At 43.9% G+C, this 27,964-nt stretch overlaps 1 protein-coding gene across 1 annotated transcript in view; it reads right to left on the bottom strand.

Annotated features, from left to right (window-relative positions):
- The window catches only part of FGD6 (FYVE, RhoGEF and PH domain containing 6), a 214,078-nt gene that overhangs the window by 172,783 nt on the left and 13,331 nt on the right, over nucleotides 1–27,964 (bottom strand). Inside the window, exon 2 of the mRNA XM_069229102.1 lies at nucleotides 7,092–9,501. Within this exon, the coding sequence (XP_069085203.1) occupies nucleotides 7,092–9,501 (2,410 nt within the window). The remainder of the gene's footprint in view (nucleotides 1–7,091; nucleotides 9,502–27,964) is intronic.

Genomic DNA, 27,964 nt, shown 5'->3' with positions numbered 1-27,964 from the left:
TTGTCATACCCATGGGTCATAATCTAATACCAACCGTATCCTTCTCAAGGGCAGATCTCAGGATGTGCCGCTCCATGGCTGCTGCTGATCCTGAACATCTCAAAGGGTGAAGCTTGTGGTTTCGTCAAAAAACTCTGGTAGCATCTTTCTGCTTCCACTCTTCCTGAACTACTCTGGATTAAAAACTATCTCTAGTCCTGTCATGTGTGCTGACTGGCCTTTAAAGTACTCGGGTAACACAGAAGGGGCTGGCTGACAATTCAGCTAACAAGGTACAGTTTGGTTTTTTGGACATTGGCCTGTACATGGCCAGGCTAAAAAAATAAAACACACAAGGAAATCTGAACAATATAAATTGAAGCAATAGTTAAAATCCATAAACACCTTTATTATACACCAACAACACATCCCAGGATGGACGTGGCAAGAAACTGAAATTTCCTCTCTAACAGGTCAACAGATGTCCAAAACCACTAGACTGTCTCCAGTAAAACACATTTGTAACGAGCCAACTTGGGTTTGCAGTAGGATGTTGAGCTTCAAAGACAGCTTATATGAAAAGGAACAAAGTTTGGTGTTCGATAAACAAACAACAACTGTATCACGTTCACTAAAACCTAAACACGCTATAAAATGAGTCTTGGAAGAGCACCACACTAAGTGAGTACAGAACAATTATTACACTTCAGTGGACCAAACTCTCCTGAATTGCTGTGCAAGACTCAGCAGTGAGATGGAACAGCGTATTGAGCTTATTTTCCAGCTGGTGAAGGGCGAAATGGACCAGCCCTAGTGCTCTTTCGGTGCTGAGGAGCAGCTCAGCTCCTACATTAATGCAAGAGCAGGGTTTCCACAACATTCTCCTGGTGCAAGATCAGGATAATGACCACCGAACAGAGAAAACACAGCTGCACCTCCACAATCACCCACGTTTGAAAATTGTGATTTTGCCATTACGTTCTCTGCTGCCCTAGGGTCTATTAAAGATTTATATTCAATGTAGAGATCATGAAGAGATCCTCAATCGCTTCTTCCATTGCAGTCTCAAGTCAGCTCCACAAGAAAAAGCAATGGATGGGGCCAGGGAACCCTCTCTCTGTTTCCGTCTCAGACTGAGTGATTGTAAGAGCTCAGCTTGGCTGCACAGCACATGCAGGAGAAAAGGCCGATTCTTCCAAACCTCAAGCAAAGAAGAGATTTCAAGACCGCTCCACATTACAGGGCAGATTAGCTTCCCCACACCTTCCTCGACCTGCTGTTACCATAGCAAGTAAGAACTATGCATCTAAAAGTTCTGAAGTGGCAACGCCTAGCTACAGCTGTAACTGATGATCACCCTTAGCACACTGCAGATGGTCATGGCATCACCAGCGCATGTGGCAGAGCATCCCGAGGTTTCTACCGCTCTGGTGTGCATCTTCATCATCTCATTCATATGTGCCATGTCTAAAAACGCATGGCTACCTTCAGAAGTTTTGCAAAGTATCTGACAACACTGATTATTAGAGTATCAATTTTGAATGAGAAGGTCCCAAGCTTTCCAGTGAAGTCCGGTAAACTGCTTACGTTTGGATGGTGGGGGAAATTAGAATGAGAAGCATCCATTCTCTTATCCAACCTCCCTGAAGACCGAAACACCAGACATCATGTTCAATTAGTGTCACAAATGTGCAACATTTGTCCTTTGTGAAGTGTGCAATCCACCATGCCATCCTACTCTTTGGTAGCAGAGGTACTTAATTTGCTATAAAATAAGTGCCTGCAACCAAATGTTTTCTTAAGGGTCAGAAGGCTGAGCGAGCAGAGGGCGTGGTCAAGGGGAGGAAGGCCTTCCCATATCGTTCAGCTCTATGTTCGCACTGGCCGGACAGCTGCATGCACGCCAGCCAGGAGACAGAATCACTGTCCGTCCTTTATTTCTATCATGATGTGTGGCAATAACAGAAGGGCTGCCAATACAGGACATGGTAAAGTATAACCGTATTGGCTGCCCTGCTATTTGTGTAGCCCATGTTGGAAATAAAAAAGGGCCTGCTCTGCTCTCTGCCACTGCTTGGTGAAATAAGACAGCACCAGGCTAGGCCTGGCCAGTATGAAAGAGGGCAGACCACCCAAGCCCCCAGAAATAAGTGCCAGTGGTGCTCACCAGCACAAATTAAGCAGTGGGTAAAAGTTAATAATTCCAACTACTTCACATGCGGCACCACAGTGATAATGCCTCCTTCATTTACAAGGGCACTACTGTGAACAGAAATACAGAAGAGAGGGAGAAGGTGTCATAGCTCCATCAGTCATCAATGCACCATTCAACATGAAGACAAGGCAGAGCACATGGCGGACCATGTTCTGGAAACCTTGACGTTTCTTTTATGCAGGTACCATGAATGAGCAGAATCGCAGCACATGTTCACTAGCATGATCCTGTATAACACATAAAGAAGCCATTAGTGCGTCTTAGCTACTAAAGTGACAGACTATAAAAAGCTGAAAATAGCAGTGGCGTTTTTTGTTCTGTTACATTACACTTGGTTCCCAAGGACACCCATTCCATGGATCTTCCAGAAAACATTCGCCGATACTGGGAGATTAAAGTTTGACTAGTAAGTGGTCTGTGACACCGAGTTTAGCAAGAGCTGGAGGTTTCCTGAGCTGCTGCCTAAAATAATCCACAGGAAGAGGCTGTTGTGGCGCAATATGAATGTTCCTTTCATCGGTGCTCAGCGCTTATCTCTTTCCTTTAAGAGTCGCACCATGGTCCACAGTCACACGGCGGAGTGGAAAACTCCAATGCTGCCCAAGGGCATTAGTGCTGAGACGGACAGTTCAAGTCAAAATTGAAACGTTTAAGCGGATTAGTTCTGCCTGCACCGATTGTTTACGAAGTTTTATATCACAATGTCGGGGGTGGGGAGGGGCTATTATATCGACCCCCGAAATATATCAAGGCACGCATTGATTTACTATTATAAAAAAAGCCCATGACAATACTTTTGGGAGTCGGTATATCTGTAGGTCGATACTTTGACTGCAATATTGTGGCACAACAAGCTTGTATTCTTTTTCACCATCTACACTTAGCTAAATATAATGCTTAAACACCCAAGCAAGCTTGAGTAAATGGGACAGTGAAGGCTGAAAGTAGGTACCTCTGGCTCCTTGCATCCCACATCCAACACGGATGTGGCCACCCGGGAGCAGTGGAAGGGGTAGGGCCGACAGGAGATGTCAGTCGCTGGACTAAATTGACTAGACACTTTTTTGATACAGAGACTGCTATCCTCGCGGAAAGGACCACAATCGATCCCCAAGCGCCAGGACTGAAAGGGGAGACTGAGACATTTACTCTTCATGAAAGTGTGCCAGCCAACAAAAACCAACAGGCCTCCTAGCTCAGCACTTTCAAAGCCGAGAATGCTCAATAGGCCCCAAAAACTAAGCTACAAAGAACCTCAGGAACGCACTCCACGTGCCTACTCCTTGAGAGTGAAGGGTGGCACTCACAGGACTTTTCGTTTTAATACCCTGGATTCCGAAGTCACATTACTTGCACCATTTCGGTTCATCTTTTCTTCTTCAACACCCATCCCAAATGTGCGATCAGCAAGCACTTCTCAGATGTCCAGGAACAGACATTTACCCTTTGAGGAGCAGAAGACCTTGGAGGGCAGTAAGAATAATTAATACTGGCATAAACATTCATGTCCGAACACACACCCGGCTAAGCATGCATTGTATTTTCCAGGAATAGGCCTTTGAGCACATTGACATTTCATTACCCTAAGAGCCCTACTGTGAAACATTTTTAGAACATGGAATAAGGGCATTAAGCTTTTCAAAAGTCTATAGGGAATTATAAGAGCACTCTTTATTATACACAAGTCCCACAAGCTCACATCTGAAGCAGCCACGAACACTGGGTTGAATGATGTGCAGGGGCGTAGCTTTTTTTTGGGGGGAGGGGGATGTTACACTCCCCTAATAAATGTATTTTGTGATAAATAGTTGGCTGCAGGTGCTTTCTGCTGGGTATGGTGAGGTATCTGTCGGATTTCACTAGGGATTTTGGAAAGACTTCAAAAATGTTGGTTATTTCACAAAATAATGTGCAGTCTCTCACTTAGGACACCTACCACTCTACATTCCTCTCCCTTTCCACTGCCTCTTAAGCCCCTCTCATGCGCCTTACTTATCATATATTGTATTTTAACACAATCTGCCAGCGAGATTGTCAGGAAATCTGAAGCTAACACCCCCCCCCAAATCATACTGACCAAGCTACACCCCTGATGATGTGGCCGCCCTGACGCAATACTCAGTAGCCACTTAAAGCAATTTACCACTCCACACCATGGAATTCGAAACTTTCCTGTCCCATTTTCGCTCGTGTGTAGATATTTAATACACTTAGATCTGTGGATTGTTAAAAACGAATTAAATCACAGGTGGAGAGACGGCAATGGAGGGCACGAAAGCCAAAATGATACCCCATACCAAAGATAGACAGGAGGAGGCCTGAATCTCCAGAATGGGAAAACACGTGAAGATAACACTCATTAAAACTAGATGATAGTGCAAGGTCCTAACAAAGAATGGAAGGAGTTCTAGCGGCTCAATGAGGAATGTGGGCTTTGTGGTGGTGATCGAGTAGAGGAATGTCTAGCTGTTCCAGGACACTGTCCATTAGACCCTTTCACCATTCTCCCCTGACAAGAATATCAAGCAACACGGCTGTTCTTGTCCCTTCTCCCTTTGAGTAAACATCCGTGGCCCAGAACCCTTTTAGCCACATTGTAAATGACAAGCAGACAGCAAACAACGTGATGCTTTGAAAGTGGCACCAAGTAACTAGATGAGTTTGGCCACTGATTTGTGTTCTCCTACTGTTCCCCCTTCCACCACTGACCATATGAGTCACCCAGCCCAAATACTTCCTCTCATGGACAAAGTTCTCTCCCCTTTCACAACAATGTAGAAATATCAGGCATGGCTAAGAGACCACTGTACTGTTTACTCCCTCCCACAGTCACTTTATTCCTCAACTTGGCATAAAGACACACAGCTAGGCTCTCTGTCAGCTAACCGAGGAAGCTGCGATGACACTTAAACAGCATGCACGACTGGGGTCTCAGTGGAGACCTGCGATGCTCAACGTAAGGGTTATATAAAAGGGTTGTTGCTAAAAATAAAAAAAAATAAAAAAGAGAGAAATGCAGCTCACTTCTCATAGTGGCTATACTAAAATAGAGGATTGTTTTTTTACATAACCCTAAAGATGTAGAATTCACCCCAAATATGGTCTCCAGATGGGGGAAACCTGTTCTGAGTGGTGCGTGTTGAGAAATGCTGCTCCTTTAGCTGAGGTGCCTGTGCACAAACAGCAAAAAGTACAACTTGGGTGGAAGGGTGATTTCTGGTCTCCAGATCGATCAGTAATGTCATCAGAAAAACACGTGTTTGCATATTAAATCAGGTGACTCCTTGGTATACCGACCCTGAAACAATGACCGTGGAGGTCATGTACATAAATTACCTCCTTATGAAATTGACAGAATGGTGCCCAAATTCCAGCTGTGACAAGCGCACAAATATAAATCACCCAAAACACCTTAATATGCGGTCATCCATCTCAAGGGACTGGGGGTAAGGATAATTTCACTGGATGTTAATTTATTCGTGGATATTTACCCATTGTCACATCCAAAACACAATCTGAAGAACTGTGCAGGAGATCCAGGAAACAACTGACCCCGTTCTCTTAGTTCCAAAAGCGACAACAACATTACACGCACAGTACCTCTGTCACCCCCAACTATGCACCTCTAAGAAAGAACAGAAGCAGCAACGTTCATTCTTGTTACAGGGATAGTAAATGCTTTCCCCAACAAGCACATCCTTGAGGTGGAAAAAAAATAAAAAAATCGAAGAACTAAACATGATTCATGATGACAAAATTAAATAGCAGCTGATATAGTCATGTAGCAATTGTATAGTTCATAATCATGTGTATTCAGAAAACAACGAAAGACAAGCAGTTTCAATCACTACATGAGAACTGCACAAGCAGAAGACAATTCCAGACCAGCACTGGCCTGTGAGTGAAGGTTCTTCTGGTTGCATGGGAACCTGAATGCGGTGATGCCTAAAGATTGTTTGAAGACATGTTAAGATAGGAAGATGCACGAACTCTGTGCAATTCCAATACAATATTACCAGGTTTGAACTTTATAAGCTGTTATATCATTATACAAACAGCAGGACAAAAACATACCATTCCAGTTCCAAACACTTTGATGCAGAAAGATGCTTTACTGTCAAAGGACAAGTTATGCTTTAAAGAAAAACCTTATCAAACCCTCCATTGGGATAAATAGATGTCTTTTGTTCACTGAAACCATGGTTTGCTTCATAGAGCCCTCAACTACACAAAGCCATGCATAAAGCATTTTACATATAGCACCTAACACAATACCTGGTCTGGTGCAGCAAAGGAATTCACAGTCCAATAATACGTTATGGTTTAGGAGACACTAAGAAATTATAATACGTTCAAATGTAAAAAAAAAAATCTGCCACATTCATCATTCAGTCTCAACGCATTTGGTGGCCAATAAGCAATAGCCTGGAGCAGGAATACAAAATGATATAATTCTTGACAAATATTGTGCACTCTTCATGTAAATCAACATAAAAATTAGACTAATTCAGAAAGTCATCCCTACATTATGAATGAAATATCATTTGACTAGGCATTCTAACTTGCACATATATGATCAGGAAATAGTATATCAAGTTCCCTGCCAAAGATATTTTATTTCATGTTGATAGATCACTTTTTCTTTCACAGTAATCCTCAAAACACTCCCATTCTGTGTTTGTATTGAACATTTTTCATTCAATCGATTCATTGATCTATCACCATATAATCACCTGGGTTTACAAATGTATACCTTTTTTATTTCGTTATTTCAAACACTTTGCACACTCTCAGCCTTGGACTATATAACTCGTCACACAAATGGAGAACAATACACAAATACTGACCATGTCATAGAACAACTGAGAAATGGTTCCACATCTCTAGTGGACTTTACCTGGTACATATGTATCTTCGTTCTCCCCCTTCATATGGATCTTGCACTTCATACACGTTAGCATCGTAGTCTTCCACACTGCTGGAATTCTGCCATTCGTAGCATCCATGTTTATCCGTGTGCAAGGCGAATGGCAGGTTCTCGTACTCTGGGATTTCTTCATAGTGGCAGACATTTTCATACTCTGCTTGGGAATGGCTGGTCACAAAATCCAAAGGCTGATCTGGTGGGTTTTGCACTGAAAATGTATGTTGATCCCCCAATGATCCAGAACGCTGACGTGTTGACCTGTCTGCCTGACTCTCATCCTTCAGTCTTTTCTTTTGCGACTCCGGGCTATAAGAATCGACAGATTGCGCTTTGCTAGGTTTGCTTTTCCCATCTCCAAATGAGGGAGTCGAGCTGAAATTTTGGCCAACCCCGTTTCCTTCCCCAGAAGAAAACCTAGTAGCAGTGCAGTCTCCAGACTGGCTCCCTTTACACAAAAAACGTTGGAAATCACTTTTTATTATGCATACCGACAGTTTCATGTTGAGGAGCTTTTTGAAAGTACTTTTTTTTGGACAATCCTTCAAAGGCTTGTTAATTCGTTCCATGTCAACCGATGATAACGACTTCGCTCTCGGCTTTGTGGTAACTGTAGGCTGGGCATTGTTGGAGGACAGTTTTAAGGATTCTGGGCTGCCTGAAAATGGAAGAATTGGCCGATGTAATTTCCAGACTGGTTTCTCAGAAGTCTGTTTTGACAGGTCCTCTGATGGTGGCACACAGCATTCTTTGCCCAAAGCATGTCGCAGTCGAATTTCGTTCACAACCTCTTCAGAATTTCTTTCATCATTAGAAACAAAACAACTTTTTTCAACTGTCTCCTCAGATGCAGCTTTTTTAAGCTGTCCTGCTGCTGGCAAACTGTGTCTTTGGGGTTTCTTCGGTACAACCCTTGGGGAACTTTCGGCTTTCAACTGAAGCCCTTTGTCTTTCTTTGGTGCGGAAGAGACCAGGCAATTGGTTGAAGATAAATGCTGATTGCACGTTATTTTGAGCTGCTTTGGTAAGCTCATGGACAGGGAACAACATCTTATGAAACTTGACCTTCTCTCCACTGTACCAGGTTCACTGGAATCTTCTTCTCCGTCAACAAGGTTTGGTGTGAATCCCAGATCCTTATCCAACGTGTGGTCAACCTTTTCTTCCACAACAGAGGTATCCTGTGCAATCACAGTGGCAACTTTCAGAATATCCAGGCACTCTGAATCAGTAGGTATCTCTGGCAAGTCCTTGCTCTCACACAAAGAACTTGCTTTCTCATTCACACCGTTCACATTTCCCAGCTGCTCTTCCGGATAGGAAACACTCTCACCAAGTACATTGATTTTTGTTAATTTCTTCAACACATGTTCAGTAGTTTGAACGGCAATGGCCTCTGAGCAGATTGGCTCCGGTGTTTCGTCGCCTGGAGAATCTACACAGTCTTGGCGGACGAGACAGGCAACACGTACTGTTCTTGGTTTTGGGACTGGCAGAACTTTTGCCGGTGGCCCCAAGGATGTTTCTTTCACACTGGTGTCATGTAAATTCCCAACTACTGTATTTGCATTGTCTGTTTTACAATTTACAACATTTTCTTGGTCCTTCAAAGAAGAATTTTTCTTGCCTCCTTTCGGACTATGGCAAGATTTGATAGCTTCACACAGTTCGTCATTTGATTTGCTGATGGTTGGTTTCACTGTACATTCCTCAAAGCTGGACATAGATGAGCCAGAGCTTACACCTTCCATCTCCTCATTTTTGCAAGGGTTGCCTTTTCCCCCAAGATCGTTATTGGAGTCTTTGTGCTTTACATGGCAGTTCTTGGAAAACAAATTTCTACAAAAATCATTTTTAACATTAGCTTCCAGAACACAGCTGCTGAATAATATCTGATTTGTGCTTGTTCCTTTTTCACCCAGGTTGTCCTTTTTCCACCTTGCCTTGGCACATGGTGTTGGCTGCCTACAAATTTCACTATTTTCCAAAGTGAGTTTTTCAAGCTGTTCAAAGACAGTCTGGGTGTTATACAAGTTCCCCCCATTCCCCAGCTTGTGGTTGCACTTGAAGTTGCAGGAACACATAGAGATGATGTAAGAACGATCCTCATCTTCGCCTGATGTGCCATTTTTGCAATTTAAGAAGTCCAGGCTCTCAGAGCGGTTACTCTTGAGCTCTTCCAAACTGGTGTTTTTATTGAAGGCTGAAGGTGTCCTCTGTTCACGAAAAGAGGAGCTTTTCAATACTTTAGGCTTTGGTGCTATTGCCGGTTTGGGCTTCTTTGATGCTTGCAGGGCATTGGTGATCAATGACTCTGGCTTGGGCGCCACTGGAGGATGGACAACAAACTTGGGTTTGGGAGCCACAGGAGGCTTTTTGATATCTAAAAAAATAAATAAGAGAAGGGTAATAATTTAAATTGAATTATTTTCTGTGTTATAGCCACATCTCCTCAAATGATTAATGCCAAGATCTCTGCTGCAGTTCTCATCACAAACATTGTAGTATTTCACATACAACACAAATCTTGCATTACATTCATTATACTTTGTACAGGCTACTGACTCACGTGTTAGTTGTATTCTCTCTAAATGAATGGTCACCATCAGCTAGTGTGCTGGCTAAGGAAATGGTTTAGACACTTGCCAGGCCAAAGCCTCGAATTCAAAGAATCTAAAACAAACTGAGCAACTGAACTCAAATGTCAAGCGCGGTTGTTAAGACTTAGAATTCCACATAAGGCAGGTTTGTCACCAACTCATTTTACGTACCCTTTTGGAGGACTAAGGCATCAATCCAACAGAATACCATGCCTAGCAGTAGTAGGAGGCTTTTAAAACATACACTTGTCATCTTGAACTAGAAATCCTGTTTCTAGAGTTTTTGCATGATAAGGGGATTAAAGACTATTGATTAGGTTGTTTGCTAAGGAACGTAAAGGCTGGAACCTGGTTCTAGCCTCGGAGTTTGATCAAGATTAGGTTTTCTTACCAAATCAGTCCATTTCCTTCTGTTTCAATCGCTCACGACAGAAACACCCGAGCGTTCAGTAACTGGTTAAACATTGTCATTCATTAATTATACTATAAGCTTCCACTTTTCGTGGTCTGGGATTGCCACCTGTTGCAGTTCCAAGATGCAAGCAAATCTGTTTGTTCTTTGTAGGACTAAAAAGTAACTAAACAGACATCCATTACAAGTGTTCTATCTTGCTATGAGCTCTCTGAACAAATGGCACACTGTGCAAGTAGACCCTTGATGTGTCCATGATTATAATCATATGCACTGGCTACCAGGGGAATACTGTAGTTGGGTAACTCAGGGTAGGAGTGTGCGTCTGTAAGACCATGCTAGATATATTCCTGGTCTTTACTCCCCTTTCTTTTGATGAATGGCTTTTGCCCATTCTTTTTCCCACCTGTTGGGTTATGTTGGTCATTTCTGTGCAATTCTTCCCTCCGATCCCCACTAATGAAGCCTCAAAAACACTCAAAAACATTGACTGCATTATCATTTTTTTAGTGTTTTGAGAATTTTTCATTATGTGTAAGTTGCAAGATCCCCATCTAAAAGAAAGCAATGGAATGACAACAAATGCATATGAAGTGAAGGAAGTATGTCTTCGTTTCAGTGTCTTAATTGAGTTATGCAAGAGATCCACCAGAGTTTCATAAACTGGTCACTTACGAAAAAGAGACCGCGGCCTGTACTATACATAGGGCGCACTGTCCCCGTTTGCTGCACGGCACACCTCTGAAAATGTACGCATGGTGCAACCTGGATAATGTGCCTTATGATGATGAATGTGCTGCCGGAGGGCAGTCTTGAACTCATGCTGCCCTGGGGGCAGTGCATTCAGTGAAATACAGAGCAACTGCTTTCAAGCTGCCCAGCGCTTCACAGTCCAGGCAGCAACCTTCCTGCACTGTAAAGAGGGGTTAGGCTAAGGGGTTAGGGGTTAAGAGGGGTGCAGTGAGTGACTGCACCTCCTTTTTGTGGCTCACTGTCAGTGCACCTCCTAAGGCCCGATTGTCTCTGTGCCAATGTCCGTATTAGGGCACAGGAGCAGAGGCAAAGTGATTTCCTCATTTGCATGGGGTCACGTCCCTATGTAAATGAGCATACCAACTAGAGAAGGCCCTCTCAAGATAGTGATACATGTGCGCCAGCATTATAAGTATTAGAGAAGGGGTCATACAAGCATCTTGCGGACCCTTCCATAATACCATAGTGCCCTGGGGGGAATGTGGCTCTTGAGCTACTGTGGCATTATGCATAATACGGCCCCTATGCATTGTTCCCATAGGAGCTCCTCGAAAGGTTGGCGAAGATGGACTTTCTTTCTGGAACAGTGACCAGTTTCAGAGTTAATCCTGACAGGTTCCCCACACAAAGTGACCCTAGGCATACATCTCATAGCCCAGGATAGCACCAGCCTGTTGTTTGGCTCAAAGAGAAGGAAAGCTTAAGGGTGGTGGGTGGGGAAATGGCAACATAAAAGAAAAACACACAAGACCGCAGATTTATCAGCATGGGGATAAAAAAAACTGCAGCTTCTTCTTTGGTAAAGGGAGGTGATTTTCAGTGCTTCACTTTGAAAATGATTTGCCAGTTGTTGTCATGGAAATATAAAAGATTCTTAACGACTTCTGTGATCAGTTCTCATATGAACCACTAAAGTCTTTATGTCAGCATCCCAATTTAGCCTCACCTGCAGGTGGGTGAGACTGCAACTGTCAGAATGACGTGAAGATGAGCAGATGTGATCACCTCCTCAGCCGTAAATCGTGCCCGTTGATTCCCCAATGTAAGCAGAATGTCTTTGATGGTGACTCGTCTGGCTTATGAATGACTCCTTGCTGTTGCAACATCTCGCCCTCCCCTCCAACTTTTCCCAACTTCAAACAACTACACAATGGAAAATAAACTTGGCCTACAAATGATTAAGATTGAATTTTGAGTCTGAACTGCGGGAAAAAAATAACTTACAAACCTTTGCTTATTTGTCCATCACTACCTTGAAGCAGTGTTGTGGGACTCATAGCCCAACAGATAAGACAAGCAAACGCTCAGTCGGTCTTAGTAAAGCCCTCAACGTGCAGTTAGTTCTGTGATAAGGACGGAGAATCCAGCACTGAGTACTCAGGAGGATAAATAGTCACCCACTGAAATCGGTTTTTGAAATCTGGGACAGCTTAACACCACCAGCAGCTCTCTGAAACGATATAACTTCGTCAACAGAATGAAACTGGAAAACAGGAGAGGAAACCACTTTCATGATAAAAACAAAATTGCGGATCTCAGTCACTCTAAAAACTGAGCCTGTCAGTACCTACCCAAAGCCCACCTGAGACACTGCAACACTGAACTCTCCAACTTCAATATGGAAAAAAACGTTAGTCAGCACCAATGGGTATTCAGAACAGGCCACAACCTGAATTTCAGATTTAACGCAACTGAGGTGTCATTCAAGCGATTCGGGGACGTTAAAATTAAAGCACCAGGGAACACGTAACATTAAATAAGAAGTCAAGAATTCTCAATAACCTAAACGAAAACCGCTGCCTGGCATTTATTTTACAAAGGCAGGCCTGGAATTTTCACATGGTTATTCCTTTGGAGTTTGGAATTTTAAATTTATAGTCGTTTTTGCGTGCAGCATCTGCCTTATTTTATTCTACAAATTATACATTTAACACAAAAACCCATGGGAGTGTGTGTTCATCATTCCCAATACTGGCCACTACACACACTGCTCAGTCACTTCCGTCGTCGAGTTCCTTCCTGTTCACGACTCCAGAGTCCATGGAAAGCCTAGCAGTGGGGGTGGACCCAGGAGGCCGATCCAAGAAAAACACAGCACGTCCAGTGTAACAAAGGCTCCCGCAGTGCGGGGGTTGAAGGGCGAGCTCCAGGGCCCCCCCTCAACACAGTACACTGTGCGGGCGGCTGACCCCTGACTGGGTCCAGGGATGAGGCGGCCACCAAGGTACTCTACAGGAGGGGGCCAAATTTCGTTACGCCAAGTCAAGCGTTGTTTTAAGGATATTACGTTAATGCACCCGCGTGCCCAGGAGCGTAGCAGCACTGTTATCATGCACCATAATAACCGTGCACATTTACGACACGTACAAGAACTGCACCAGTAAGTGCTAACTTGCTCAGTGGGTTGAGTGCCTGAGTAAGCAAGTGTGTACCACCAAAAGGTCACAGATTTCAGTTCCAGGAAGAGCAACTCAGCCTTGAACCTGTCTCATGTACATAACTATTTCTTACTATGGTAAGCCCGAGTAACTCCTAATTCTTGACCTGTGACCCTGACCTTCATCATACGTTCTTTGCTCGTTTGCATATTGCTATTTGTGATTATATAATGATATTCGTTTTTATTTTTACAATCTGCTTGTGGTTCATATATAGTACTGCCTTCCGTTGTATAATGTATACGAGACAAATGTCATAAAATCAAGTACACTCCAACCACGAATTTCCTCCCTTCCCATGTACGAATTTCAAGGAAGAGAGTTTCCAGTGCTTGGGGGTCCAGGGAATACACTCTCCCACGCAAATTATCAAAACAACACAAGTATTCCTAGCCAATATGATATAAAAACAACAGCAGAGAACTACTTTTGCAAAGCTTCCCCCTAAAATAAAGTAAATTAACCACTCAGCAAGGATCAGATAATTATTGAGCAATCTTGGACAATTCAGTTTGGGATGTATATTGTATATGTGATCAATATCTTTATAGGTGGTATACACCATCAACAGAGTTTCTTTGGTTCACGTGAAATCCCACAGAATCACATGTCAGAAAGTATTTAAATGTACAAAATAAGAAGGGGAAACAGTATATGTCAAGGAGCCATAGGGGTAGAATAGGCGCCAGTTAATAAAAATAAATAACACAGATGCGCATTTTAGCTCCTTTGAAGTTTAGCTAATATGTGCAGCAGCTATTTTGTGTCATCTATTTTGTGCGTTTAACCACTTCATCGTCACTCCTCAGCGTGGATAATGAGTATATAGAAAGAACTGCTTGTGTCATTATACAGTTACACCCCCCAGGTGAAATAGATATGGGATGCTCTTAGTTGTAATCCCATTCCAAGGAGATCAAAGTTGATGTCCTTGTGGACAGCTCACACCTCGGCCGTGCACCGCTCCTCTCGGGCGATCACAGTGATTACCAGCTCTACTAAGACAGGTGGAGCTACCAGCTTCCACTGGCTGAAATAATGTGCCACCAGGAAACATCCGAAAACTTACCAAACCAGAGTGAGTCACTTGTTGCACACACCCTGGAAGCAAACAAAGCTTGCCTCTTGTGTCACATAACATTTTACTAGGTTTATATATAGTAAGCAGCTGCTAACTTTAATAGGAATTTAAGAGAACTACTTTACCACGTAAAACTTACAGGCAAGTAACTATCATCTCTTCGCCAGACAGGGATCCAGTCTGAGCCCAATTAGCACGTTCACAGAACAAGCCAGTAGAAGAATCCCAAGACAGTGATTATAAGCTTCACGGAGGCAAAAGCGTATGGAGCCCAAACAGAACTGGGGGGACCAATTCATTAAACCCTCTTCCTACGAGAAGTAGCTCATAACTCTAGGTCTACACGCCATGAAATGAATATGCCAGACCAACATTGTTGCTCAGTGCTGCGCCAAATTTGGCAGTGCCGCACAATGTCATTTTCAAAATGCAAAGATGGGCCGTATTTACTAGAATACGCCGCACCCCTGTGTTTCCCCTTGCGCCGGCGCTAAATTTGCTGTTGTACGCAACGCAGCAACCCTTGCACCATAGTGGCTGCATTGAGGGAGAGATTGTTTTTGTGCAGGAAAGAACACCTTCCTCCACAAAAATAGCAATTTACTCTTTCTATGTGTGCTGAAGAATGCAGCACAAATAGAAAGAGCAAAAAACGAGGAGAAATGAAAGCGTTTCTCCTCATTGCACCAAGCTTTAGATTTTGGTGCTGCCTCAGGTTTACGAAAACTCATAAATCTGAGGCAGCGCCAAAATGCGATGGGTGTTGCTGTGGCACACCCACAGAAACACCCATTGCATGCCCCTTCCACGCAAAGTGCTGCATGTGAAGGGTCTGTATTTACAAGGTGGCGTTAAGCCACAAGAAGTGGCTTAACGCCACCTTGTAAATACGGCGCATGGCGTAGCACCACCAGAGCGTCATAAAAAGTGACGCTCCGGCGGTTTGAGGGGCTCTTCAATATGCCCTATAGTTCTGTTCCTTGCAGCAGGCATATTAACCCTCTCTGCTACTTTATGGCGAGTCAAAGATGCCACTAGACAAAACTCCCATCTCTCTCCATAGCAGGAACATTAATCACAAAAGGTATCTAGACATTTTAACTGTTTTCTCAAGGCTGGACGCACAAGGAACTTTACAGCAGGTGCTTTTAAATCACACGTTTCGAGAGTCATTGATAAACACAGTGCCCCCTTGAGGTTAGCATTAGTGAGTCCGCACCGCTCGCTCTGCCCTAAAGCCGGCCCTGAGAGTGTGGGTGCGTTTTCTCACTCCCCAAGAATGTAAGAGTAAGTTTAAGGAGGACTGTTGTTATGCAGATCTCGTGTCGAGAAGAATCAAATTCTCTGTGCACAATGTAGCGCATATCCAGAGTGAGTGGGGTGAGGAAGCAGCACAGTGGAGATCCTGGCAGAGCCTTGCTGTTCTTCTGGACCATGCATGTCCTGGTGGTGAGAGGAAAAGATGGACCGAGGCTGGAAAGGACCAGTGGCAGACCTTCAGCAAAGGAGAAAAGCAAGGGAGAGGAGGAAGGATCAGCAAGAGAAGGAGGGAACAAGGACAGTACTTTATATGGGGCACCTAAGATCAAGGGGAGAAGAAGACAAGTAGAGATTCCCGAATCAGAGGTTGAGGACCAAAGTCTCAAGACTTTGACAACTATCTTGGGGTCAAGTATCCCGACCTACAAAGGGGGGCTGCAGGATGGTCATATTTAGGTCAGCCTCACAGTCGAATGCTGGCAAAAGCATGTGAAGGACTGCTGCGGTGAACAATACCCAAGAAAGGATTGTTATGTGTATAAAATGCAAATACAGCTTCAAAAACTGTAAGTGTGATGATTAAGTGCACTTTTTAAAAATAAAACAGTCCCTGATACATAGCAATGCAAGTACTGTATGAGAGACAGAATGATACCTCAAACAGCCAAATAGTATGAGGTGAAAGAGTAATAGTCATGTGGGGGGGACAGAAAGCACCCTCTCTGTATAGCTCTAAGAATTAGTACCAGGACCTTTAAGCTAAAAAGACAACAAGGGCCACAAAAGAAGAGACGAACACGACTATCAAAGGGCGAGTTAAATGTGAACGCAAATTTGCTGGTATTATTATAAATCCCTTAATTGCAGTGAGCCAACTTCTAAGCAACTGCATTTTGGTATGAGCACAGAGATGTACAAAGAGGTAATGCGATTCATTGGTTTGGGATCACACAATGTGGTCAGCCAGAGAAATCTGGACCTCCGGGTCCCAGTTCCATGTTTAATGTCACATGGTAACAGGCGGTCATCGCTCCTACCTCTATAATGAGGTCAATGAAAGGATAATGGAGATTTAAGATTCAAGCCAGAGGAGATTAAGGAAAAGCAAGGATGGAGCCACAGGTACTACAACAAGGAGCGAGGAAAGAGCCCCTGCCAAAGAATAAGGAGCACCAAGAGAAGAGCCGTAGAAGGAGAAAGGGGAGCAAGGGAAGAGTTACAGAAGACAAAAGTAGGAGCCAGGAACAGACAGAGGAGGAAAATTCTGAGCTAAAAGTCTCAACAAAAGAAGAAGGGAGGAAAGCTGTGAGGTGAAAAAAGGAGCAGGGGAAGAGCAAAAGAAGAGAAAGGAATACAGCAACTGAGAAGCCCAGGTGGTACAAAATATAAGGAGCCAGGGAAAAAGGTACAGGGAAAAGGGGAGAAGGAAACTGCAGAAGGTCTGGTTTTGAGCCCTCACTAAAATATTTATAAAAAACTGCTACAGTGAAAAGGCAAAACAAAAGCTGGTTGCTTTCAGTATATGATGCATCTAAGAGATAAAGAATAAGCTTGATGATTCTGTGTAATTTTGAGATGTGAATTAGGCAAGGCCATACAAGCACTCCATTGGAGTCTGAATGATCCATCACACAACCAACAGCATGAGGTGAGAGGATTACACTTCTTTAGGGCAGTGCCAAATATATTAAAGTGGCACAGTTCCTGGTTGGAGAGAGCTCAGTGCGCATGTGTGTTTGGCCGGACCCAGGCGCACTGAGGGGAGTGCTATGCTCCCCCCCCCTCCGTCCCCGTCACGCCCCATGGCCCCGTCCTTTCAACAATAAAACAATAATAATCATAGTTTGTTACTGTTTTATTGTCAAAGGTTTGCAGCTGGCGGGGTGTGAGGGAACGACTCTCCTCCGCCATAGTGAAGGAGCCACCGCTGTAAAGCAGTGTCAAAAATAGGTCCTATACACAGCTGCGTGGTTTAGTAAAATGAAAACGGATGGCAGGGAAGATTCTCCAGAGAAGGTCAGCAATGATACATGTCACATAATTGATTTTGTTACAAAGCTACTATGCATGTGTGTGTGTGTGCATATTTGTGTCTGTGGCCTTGAATAAATACTACATATCATCCGTCATATTGTATAAAGTGCCCCAGTGGTGCAACAAGCATGTGGGCCAGCTTTGTGTGTCACTGCAGCACTTCGCATTACAGAGGTGGAAGCAGACTCTTGTGTATCTCCTTATGCAATACATTTTGTGCTGGAGCCAAAAGTGCACTGTGTGAGCCCCAGGGGTGTGTCCTTATTTGCTTGAGGGTGTGACCCCATGCAAATGAGTGAATCCTTACATTTGTGCCTGCAATGTACAAATAGACCACCAGGAAGCATACTGACTGCGCCACACAAATGTGGTGCACAGTCCATATGCATTCTTCCCTGAGGGCACCCCTTGGGAAAAGTGCAAAGGGTACCCAGGGATCCCGCAGGCATCCGCCTGCTGGCAAGTGCAGTCATTCACTGCACCCCCCTGAAGGGGGGGAGGGGGATGTGTCCCCCCGACCCCTCGAAACGCACACACCTTGATGCTGCCTGCAGTGAACGGTGGATTGGAGGCTTCAAAAAGACACTAGTGCCCTCTTGCTAGTGCGAGTTCCAGCCTGCACTGGGAACAGCGCATTTACTGTAATACGACCCACGATCCCCGCCTTGGCCCAACACACCCACCTAAAGGTGCGCTGTAAGGCAGCCAAAGACAGCGCGGCCTGATGTGAAATACGGGCCCAGAATACTGTGGGATTACGGAATCACACGTTCTAGTGTTTTACTAGCAGTGCTGTCGCTCTGTAGTAGTGTGGTGGTGGTGCTGGATGCTTAGCTGCAGACAGAAGATTCAGTTCTGGCAGCAGCGCCTGGAAGACAGCATGTGTCTCCCACTTATCTCTGCTTCCCCTAATCTTGAACAAAGGTAAACAGACACTCAGACCACGCACATAGCAACCAGGTGTAGGGTTCCCTTGGCAACAGCCACGTGACCCTTCAACAGCCGATGGCTTAACTTGTCCCTTATGGGCATCATACAATGATTGCGGCATGGCTGGTACAGAAGCACTATTGCTGACCACCCGAAGGAGTGGTATCGGAAAATAGAGAAGTAAGTAAAAGAAAGGGATGTAGAGAGAGAAAAAGAAAAGAATGAGTGAAGATTGCACGGGGGAAAACGAAATGAGTTGGAAAACGGAAACGTGAATGAAAAGCCAGAGGATAAATCTTGTCAAGTGACACAATGGGAGTGTGGAGGATAAGATCTACTTAAGATTTAGGTGAAACATCAGGGCACAGGAAAGTACAACGCCAAAAATGGATCATGTTGGCACAAAGTCTCCATTTTACAGATTTTGTCTTCTGTTTTGAAACCAATTTATAAATAACTGTTTTAATACCAAAGTGCCCACTGAACAAAGAGGAAAAAGAAAACAACTGTGGTAAAGGGGACCCCGAAAAGTGAAAAAGAGGGATTTTTTTTTTAAACTGTATTATAAACACTGTCAGAAGTGAAGAGAAGAATTCAGAGAACAACAAAAGACGGGGGCAAGGGGCGATGGAGAGGAAGAAAATAGCGCCTGAAGGGCTGTACCAGCAGGTCCAAGTGCTGTACTCCAAGCAGTATAATTTCTCACAGCTTTCTTGACACAGACATGAGAGCTTTGTTTCCTGTGTTGTATTTTCCTAATCCTAAAGTCCTCCACAGCACATAACAGTTATGGTCAGGGTCACTGGAATTATGCGGCATGAGAGGGCCAAATTATGCAGAAGGGCTGAGTAAATTATGCTGCAAGAAATGGTAAATTATGCTGCATATTGTAGCACATTTTGGAATAGTATTATTTCATTATGCTGTCGTTTTTAGGGTCGAGCACGAAGCGCTCCCATCCTGCTGTAATCTGTCTTTGGGCTTCTAACCACACTCATGTTACGTCAGCCACTTTCACTGGTTCGTGGGCTTGCCTTCTAAAATCCTCTTGCTTTCACTAGTGAAAGGAATGCATACGTCATGCCTTTTCTGGTGTTTAGCCCTCTTCGAGAGCACCAACCAACTACTGGAAACATACAAGGCTCTGTGTTTTTGTATGGTTTCTGGACTACTTTTACTCTATTTCACAGCGCTATCGAGCTGGGTTTTACACAGCGCGATCGCGCTCGTTTTTTTCCCCCCAATTAATATGGCACGAAAAGTCTGGTTAAGAGTTTACAATGCTAATAGCTCTAACTCGTCGAAATGCGAGACCCGTTGCATTGCAAATGCTTGTTAAACTTAGTAACACTCTAAGGCAGAGTTCTTCAAACTGGGGGGGCCTCAAGTTATCCCAGGGGGGGGCGCCAAACTCTGGCCAAAAGAAATATTATACAGATAACATGCCTTTGTTTTAGGCAGAAACATGTTATTGCAGTTTTAAAAAGGTAACAGTACTTAACTGCAATGTTTAAATAGGTTTGGATCTATTTAAACATTGCCATCTTTCTAAAATAATTGTGAAAAATTCTGGGGGCGGAGGGGCAATGTTTTCTTTTTTTCCAACTGGGGGGGGCGCGGCATTAAAAAGTTTGAAGGCCACTGCTCTAAGGGCATTGGTTGGTTGCACCTAATTAGTACCAGTTTAACACCCACATATACCATTAAGCAATAGATAGGTGACCAGTCCAGCTCTGCAAAGGGCCTTCCCCTACGCGGCAATACGTTGTATTTTCTGTAAGTTTTGAACGGTTTAAGCTAAAAACATTTTTTTTTATTACATTCTGAAGATCGTGCAGCAGATTATGTGGCATATGCAGCAAATTTATAAATCTGCGAAAAAAAATGCTGCTGCACAATTGCATAATTCCAGTGGCCCTTGCTGTGGTATTTACTTTCTAGGACAATATTGCAGTCCAGTTGTCTCCTAGAAGAGTCCGAGAATGTGGCCACTGCAGATGCCACGCACACAAGCAATGCAATTCGCCTTGACTTCCAACATAACAAATCATTTACAACTTGCAATGTTTGTGTTGAATTTGCAGTCACACGACAGTGCGATGCGCGTGTCCACGATAGGGTGTATTCACACCAAGAAGAGGTTTGTTTAGTCACAACAGCTGCGCATCGCTGTTTTTGGAAAGCAGGTTTCCTTCGGAACCTGAAAACTTAACTCTGCAAACACCAAGTGCCTTTCACAGGGTTTGAGCCTCACTCTGAAGAACAAAGTCTCGCACCTGTTCAGCCATAACGATTCAACAGACTTTGAAGGGACGTGTACCACAGTTTGCAGGCCTTGTGGAATTTTATCTCAGAAATTCAGAAGTTCAGGTCGCAAATACACTAGATAAGCCTCTGGTTGATGGTTTGTCATTTAAGGTGGCCGGGGAATCTCCTGCCTCGCAACGTCCCCATATGAATAAGGAAACTCCGGCTCACAGTATCCTTAGACTGATGAAGAGCAACGGACCAACCATGAAACGCAAGGGAGGAAATATTCGCTCTCACCGTAAAGTATGTACTATGAGAAAAAGGCCTCTCCCACCAGTGAGTTAATGTGGAGTTCCCTCTGCTAGTCACACGCGCACCAGAACATCCCTGCCATCTACGGCTAAAATGGATGGAGGGCGTGTTACATTTACCCTGGAAATGGCACTGAGATGTAAACCAATGCCCTTGGAGGACACCGGCTCAATAACTCTGCCAATGGTTGAATCCTCCTAGAAGCTTACAATGCACCTATTCTTTGGGCACTGAGTCAGACTAGTACACTAAAAACAGAACGGCAGACCAACACATCACGGACAACATGGACACGCCTAGACGCTCCAAGACAGAAATGTGTCAAGGTCACTCCTTTAAATACACATAGAAAAACTACATTTCTACCAGACAGCAAGAAATTGTTTTAAGTGAATACCATACATAAATGTTTTTGTACAATTTATTTACGTATACGTTTGTAGTTCATTGCACCATTTTTGGGAGGTATAATAATCTTTCTTCTCAGTCAGGCAAGACTTCACACAATTATCTTCAAAAATAATCACTCACTCAACCCAAAGTTTCAGAGTGGGCACCACCTAAACGTTCCTAGGCTTGAACATGGAATCAGCTTGGAGCTTACAAAGTAATCAAGCCAGGGACACTTGGATGACAAGAGTTCCAGTGCCCGTCTGCCTGGACCTTCAGACCAAGTTGAAGTGAAGGTACGAATCTACAGTCAAATATCACAAAGATGTCCATCTGTTAAAAAAGGAGCAACAAATACAGCCAAAATATCAGACCATGAATGGGATTCAAATGGCTGTCCGTACTCGCTTCTAGAGGGCTCAGTGACCATCTTATGAAGAAAATGTGAGTAAAACTCCCCTTGCCATCTTCTCAGAACACCCTTGTGAGAACCAAGTTCCATTTTTATGACACTGCAAGACATTTGGATTGTGTTGCAGCCTTCTAGTGCAACTGGTAAAAAAACAAAGTGGCAGAACAGATCTCATTTACAGGTGAAAATGTGAAACTACTGCTATGCAACAAGAGTACAAAATAGAGGACTACTCACTTGAAAAATAACCTGTAATAGCATTCCAGAGATGGACTGCGCCAGGCACTGGTTACTTGGAGTACATCTGGGAATGTTATCTGACTTTTTCTAAAGGCTCCAATGCCACCAGTCCAAAACTGAGAACTCCGCACAGAAGGATGAAGTGTACTGTGAAAATAAAAAAAAATCTCCTCCATGTTGAGAACTTTTTTCCCCAATGGAGAAAACCCTTCCCCTACAGCCACACTAGTAAATTCATTTACACCTGCCAGGAATCGATCTGTGGTTACTTGGCAGCTGCAAGAAAAGGTACTGTCAGGTGCAATCTTACATTTTCCACTGAAATTACCTTTGCGGATAGGGCCCGGAGAATCCTTGAGCTTCTCAGAGTTTGTGCTGTTCAGTCCCTACCAACCGAGATCTTAAGATGAAGTTCATGCTCAGGAAGGCCCTGAAATTCGAGGGAAGTAGAAAGCTTGGAAGAAATATTGTGCTGCTGAGGGTGACAAAGCAGGGTTCCTAATAAGTGCAAAAATCCCAGTATGACTCCGTAATATTTCATTAAAGAGCACCACGCTCAGTCACGCCCATGCAATGCAGGGTAGAGACAGGATGCTCTCTAGTATCAAAGCAGCATATGGAGTAGCGTGCTACCCATCAGCAAATGTTATTTGGCTCCTCGTCAGAGGTATGAAGCACTATAAATATTTATCTACTATACAAGGACAGCTTGGTGACAAAAGCTGAAATTTGACAGTGAACCACCCCCGCCCAGAAAAACAAAAACTGGTGGAAGTGGATACAAGTGGAATTTCTCCACAAAGACAATATGTCACCAAGAGGAGAAAAACATTTTTGAAGTGCAAATGTATTCACAAACATATTTTCATATGCCTAAGTGCACTTTATGTACATTTACGCTCAAGGAAACGTGAATTCTCAAAAGCTTTGCTGAAGAACTCCTGAGAACCTGCATTTATTCCATCCTCCAAGGCCACCGTTTGAAAACCTTTCTGAACTCACCCCGTAAACAAAACAAAAAAAACACATAGGAAAAGCATCTGAATTGTATTCCAAATGTACAAGCAAACCTTCAGGAGTCCATTTCCGTTGTTTGTTGTTAATCAGGGCCTGTGTGCTGTCATGCTTTGCCAGAGAGGGCCTAACGAGGCCCGTTCCAAAGCGCTCATATGAATCTAAACATAGTGCAGAGAAGACCATTAATAACATCCCTGAAGAGGAAGGCCTGCTATAGTGCAAGACACTAGTGAAAAACCCTAGATGTGTTAACACGTGTAAATAAACCATCTACCTCTCTCTCCATCAGGGAGGCCTGTCCAAAAAGGCATATATTTAGGACAGGGTCCAGATTAAGGCTAGAAGAACCAGCGGAGAAAGGTCATCAATATTTTTTGATTTTAACTATATCGATAGCACGTAAATCAGATCGTCACTTTGTGACACTTCCCATTTATTGTACATGGTGTGGAGGTTTCAGCTGGAAACGGAGACGTGCTCTTCCGCAGACACAATCTATCTTCTGGCATCAGGCAAGCAGCTTACTATTAGCATATTTACACAAGTGCATTTAAAGCACAGGAAATGAGCAATTATCTGAACAAGCCAAAGTTCTTACAGCTGCGAAAATAGCAACTGACCAGGAATCCATTCCATGCAATGGAGTGACATCACTACCGTAAGAACCTAAGCAGGGGGCATCTTCGGCCTCAGAATGGACGTTTCCGCAGAGATATGGGGAACATTCTCCAGGACTCAGGACTCTGGTGCTACAAACAAGAATGCTACTGTGAAGAGCACTTTTTATAATATCGGGGGTTTGGAGCTGAATCTGACGGTAAACATACAAACCCTGAAAAGGAACACAGGGCAACTCAATATACCAAACGTGAAATGCAGGTTCACGTGATGGTCAATTCCTGCGACTTTTTAATGTACTCATAAGATCAGTTTGTGATGCAACACTTGAGTGGTAGGAGGTAACAAACACATAACACCCAATCAAATCAATCGCACAACACATTGACAAACTCCTAAGCATCTATAGGAAGGCCAGACAACTGCAGCAGGCAAGACAGAAATAATATATACACAGATATCAGAAGCAGACCGTGCCCGCAGGCCAATCTGAACTGTCCTTTAATCACATTTGACTGACACATGCAAGCAACACCAACATGATTTAAGGTCAGTGCATCGACCTCACAGAAAACCTACCCATGAATGTAGAAGTACCGCAGTAGACAAATGGTCAATATAACAGAGGCTGATAAGAAAATTGAGCCATCAATCACAACTGGGCATGGCAGAATCCATGAGGAACTATTGCCAATGCCTGCATCCGTCAGCAGTCTCAACTATAAAAAAAAAAAAAAAAAACAAGCACTGGAAAACCCAATAGGTGTCGCCTATGTGAGAGCTATTGGCTTTGATAATGTCTTTTTAACCGTGTTGTACAGCAGCATGGCTCTGCATCACAGCTTAATGTTAGAATAAAAGTGCTATGACACGCCAAAGACTGGCCTTGTCATAGCTGTTTTTTTCCCTTTTTTGGGGGGAGGCAGGGCAACATGGAAAACCGATAATAAGCAACTTGGACAAAGTGAAGGTAAAAAAGTGCTAGGGCGAGGCCAGTACACAGCGCTTTTTTTCTTATGGTGCATGGAGGGCAACACAAACAACAGGGAGGGTGGGAGACAACGGGAGGATGGGAGGGAAGAAGCAACACCAACAATGGGATTGAACAAGCAACACAGACACTGGGTGGGTGGGATGGAACAAGTAATACAGACAACAGGAGGGGGAAGAAGAAAAAATAGTACCTCTATCATAGCACGAGCAGCAGAAGGACACTAATCAAAATGAAGCAAGCAGCACTTGGTCCATGCTCCATGTGAAAGAAGAGGAAGTGAAACAGGCAAATGATGGCCAACTAGGAGACACTAAATAAGAGTGACAACAAAGCCAATGAATAGTAAGCAGTGGTGGGCTCCGGGTCCCTTTTAATAAGCAACAGGTCTCAAGTAACAGCGCATGCGCTGTCTCAGGCAAGACCTAAAAATGCAACAGCAACTATAGACACCGGCATTAAACAAAGAGAAAAAAGAAATGGAACCATAGCTCTTTGATTTATTTGCGTCACTGTCTCATGGAACCTGTGTAATGATGTAATTTGTATTTGGAATGACCCAGAAGGGCTTTGATTATGCACCACAACAGGGTGCCAATCACCTGAATCCACTCTGCTCTCAGATTTGAATGCCTGCTTTCCCAAACTGCATTTGTTTTCAATACCAGAACCAGTTTCTTTAAGGAACAAAGGCGAAATAAAAATAAAAAACGTTCTTATTAGTGAATGGGATGGTTGACTGCTGATCCTTGTGGGCCATCATATCTTTTTGTAGCCAATAGCGGGAGGTCATAAACAGAGATGTGACTAATTAATATTCAATAAGTAGGATTTTCTGCGACCTGCTGCAAATGAGAGTCCCGAGGTCGCATCTCAAAATTAGAGAAATTTGGTAAATAGTTCTGCGTAATTTGCAACACTTATTTGCGACCTGTTTCATAGCACATCTGGACCTTATTTAAAATGTGTGAGAAACTCCCCGAATCATTTGAAGCTACACTCAAAAACAACCACCCTGGGAAGTTTATTTTAACCAAAGGGCACTTTGCGTAAATAAGTGAAAACAACAATGCTTTAACCCACAAAGTGAGAAGCACCTCGTAACGAGTCAGTTGTGGCGCTGCACACTGCCGGACAAAGTTTGCACCGTTTCGTAAACCTCCTATAAAAACGCTGTAATCTCTACCTGAGGGGGTCCTAAACACATCAGGTGCTCCCGGGTGAAGCGCCACTCGTATACATGTGTTCAGGCTAGTCAGCATCTGGCCACTATCCAGCACTAAAAGATGGATCAAAACATTATCCCAAGACCCCAACCTTGCTGAGCGGAGACACATCCTCTTTATGTTTGAACAGCTGCGTAACCTGGACCAGGCGGAGCTGGACGCCTTCCAATGTTTCCCATTCCAGGGAGGAAGGCGAACCGCCAGCGAAGCTGCAAGCGCTCCCGCCACAATTGCCGTGCAAGAAGAGACCTGCTAGCGCCGAACATTACTCTTCACCGCACAAGAAATGCAAGGCACAATACTATCTGCCCAGAGAGCACACTTCCAGGTACAGCACCAAGACGTCACTTCCTGGCTGCGCCTTCTGGGGGTCGCAGCTGCCCTGGTGTTTTGCAACTAACCAATATGAAGGCAGGCCGTTTAACAGTCACTGATTTCAGTTGTTGATAATAACAGGATGTTTGTTCCTGCTAACTGACATTCTGAACCGGCATTCCCTTCCGACAGAAAAGTAATTACAATGACCCAGTGCATGGATGGAATCGTAGTTCATATCGCCCTAAGGTTCAAGGCGAACAGGGCAGCCCTATCAGGTCTGGTGGGCCTGGAACGGCCAGGTCTACTTTGGTGTTTTCATTTAGAATGTTGCATTCTGGGAGTTGTGGTGGTGGCTGACAACCATTGAAGCACACCAGGCGCAGGTACCATTACCATGATTTAAGGGGAAATCCAGCAGTGGGACACGGTGTCGTCTGGTGTAACTTTCTTTCAGTAATGCCATCCTCGAGTTTTGTGTTTTGTATTTTTTTTAACACTAAAATGCAACATTTTCTTAATTCCAGTGGAGCTTTTGCGCCTGCTGCCCCCCTTCTGGGATTAAAGGAAGTGGCAGCGGAGACTGAGCCTATTTCTTAGGACCGTGGGAGCTGACTTCTAATTTTAGGTTTCTCATTTCGCCAACCCTATGATTCTGGACAAATTATTTGACATCCAGGCGCTTTTAACTGATAATGACAAAAGAAACCGTGCAGGTGCCAACTAGTACTCTCAATTTGACTATCTCTCCCTTCACTTCCAACTAATGACACCCTTTGACATCTGCTCTTACCCTGTCCTTGCGTAACAGTTGTGTGTCCTCAGGATCTTGTGGCTGAGATGCTCAGGTTACAATATAAAGCGCTCAACAGCTCTCTGGAGCTAGGTTAGCGATACATAAAGTTCACCATTCTCAACAATTCAACTAAATAATGCTCCACCCTCCCCAGTAAGCTGCCCACCTTGTCTAGAGAGCAGCTGTGCTTCCTGTGTCCTCCATATCACCGCTTCACCCGATTCCCTGTTTCCCTCTGCCTCGGACTAGAGCACTACATGCTGGAGTAGGGAAGAGCAGACATTCACAATGTTTCCCCCACACATACCCCCAAGGGTGTACAAACTGAAATGCGACCTTCCCAGACACTGAGAGGGTACTGCTAGCATCCTATGGAGACCCCACACCTAAGGGAGAAGGTTCCCATTGGAAATTTAATGAGGGTCTTGTTAGGAGGGGGCGGCGGATTACTCTATTTCCTGAGCACTGAAAGTTTGGTAGATAAAAGTTTGAGGAGTGAGACTTCAGTTTCTACTGTTCAGGTGAGGACGTTTCTAAGCAGGGCCTTACTGCTACAGAAATCCTCACAAGTTCTTATTGGAAAAAGAAAGCATTTTATTTAATTGCATTTACCCTGAGTGTGATGAGGGACTGTGTACGCTAGTGTTCCCATGGCCTACAGTGATATTTCCAACACATGCCAATGTTTTCTCTCTACAGTTTTGCGTGCAATCTCAAAGAGCTGTCACAATAATCTTAAAAATCCTGTATGGACTTTAACTCAAAATCTCT

Source organism: Pleurodeles waltl, chromosome 4_1, assembly GCF_031143425.1.
Source record: "Pleurodeles waltl isolate 20211129_DDA chromosome 4_1, aPleWal1.hap1.20221129, whole genome shotgun sequence".
NCBI lineage: Eukaryota > Metazoa > Chordata > Amphibia > Caudata > Salamandridae > Pleurodeles > Pleurodeles waltl.
The sequence above is the reverse complement of the archived record's forward strand: the minus strand, read 5'-3'. Positions and strand labels throughout refer to the sequence as shown.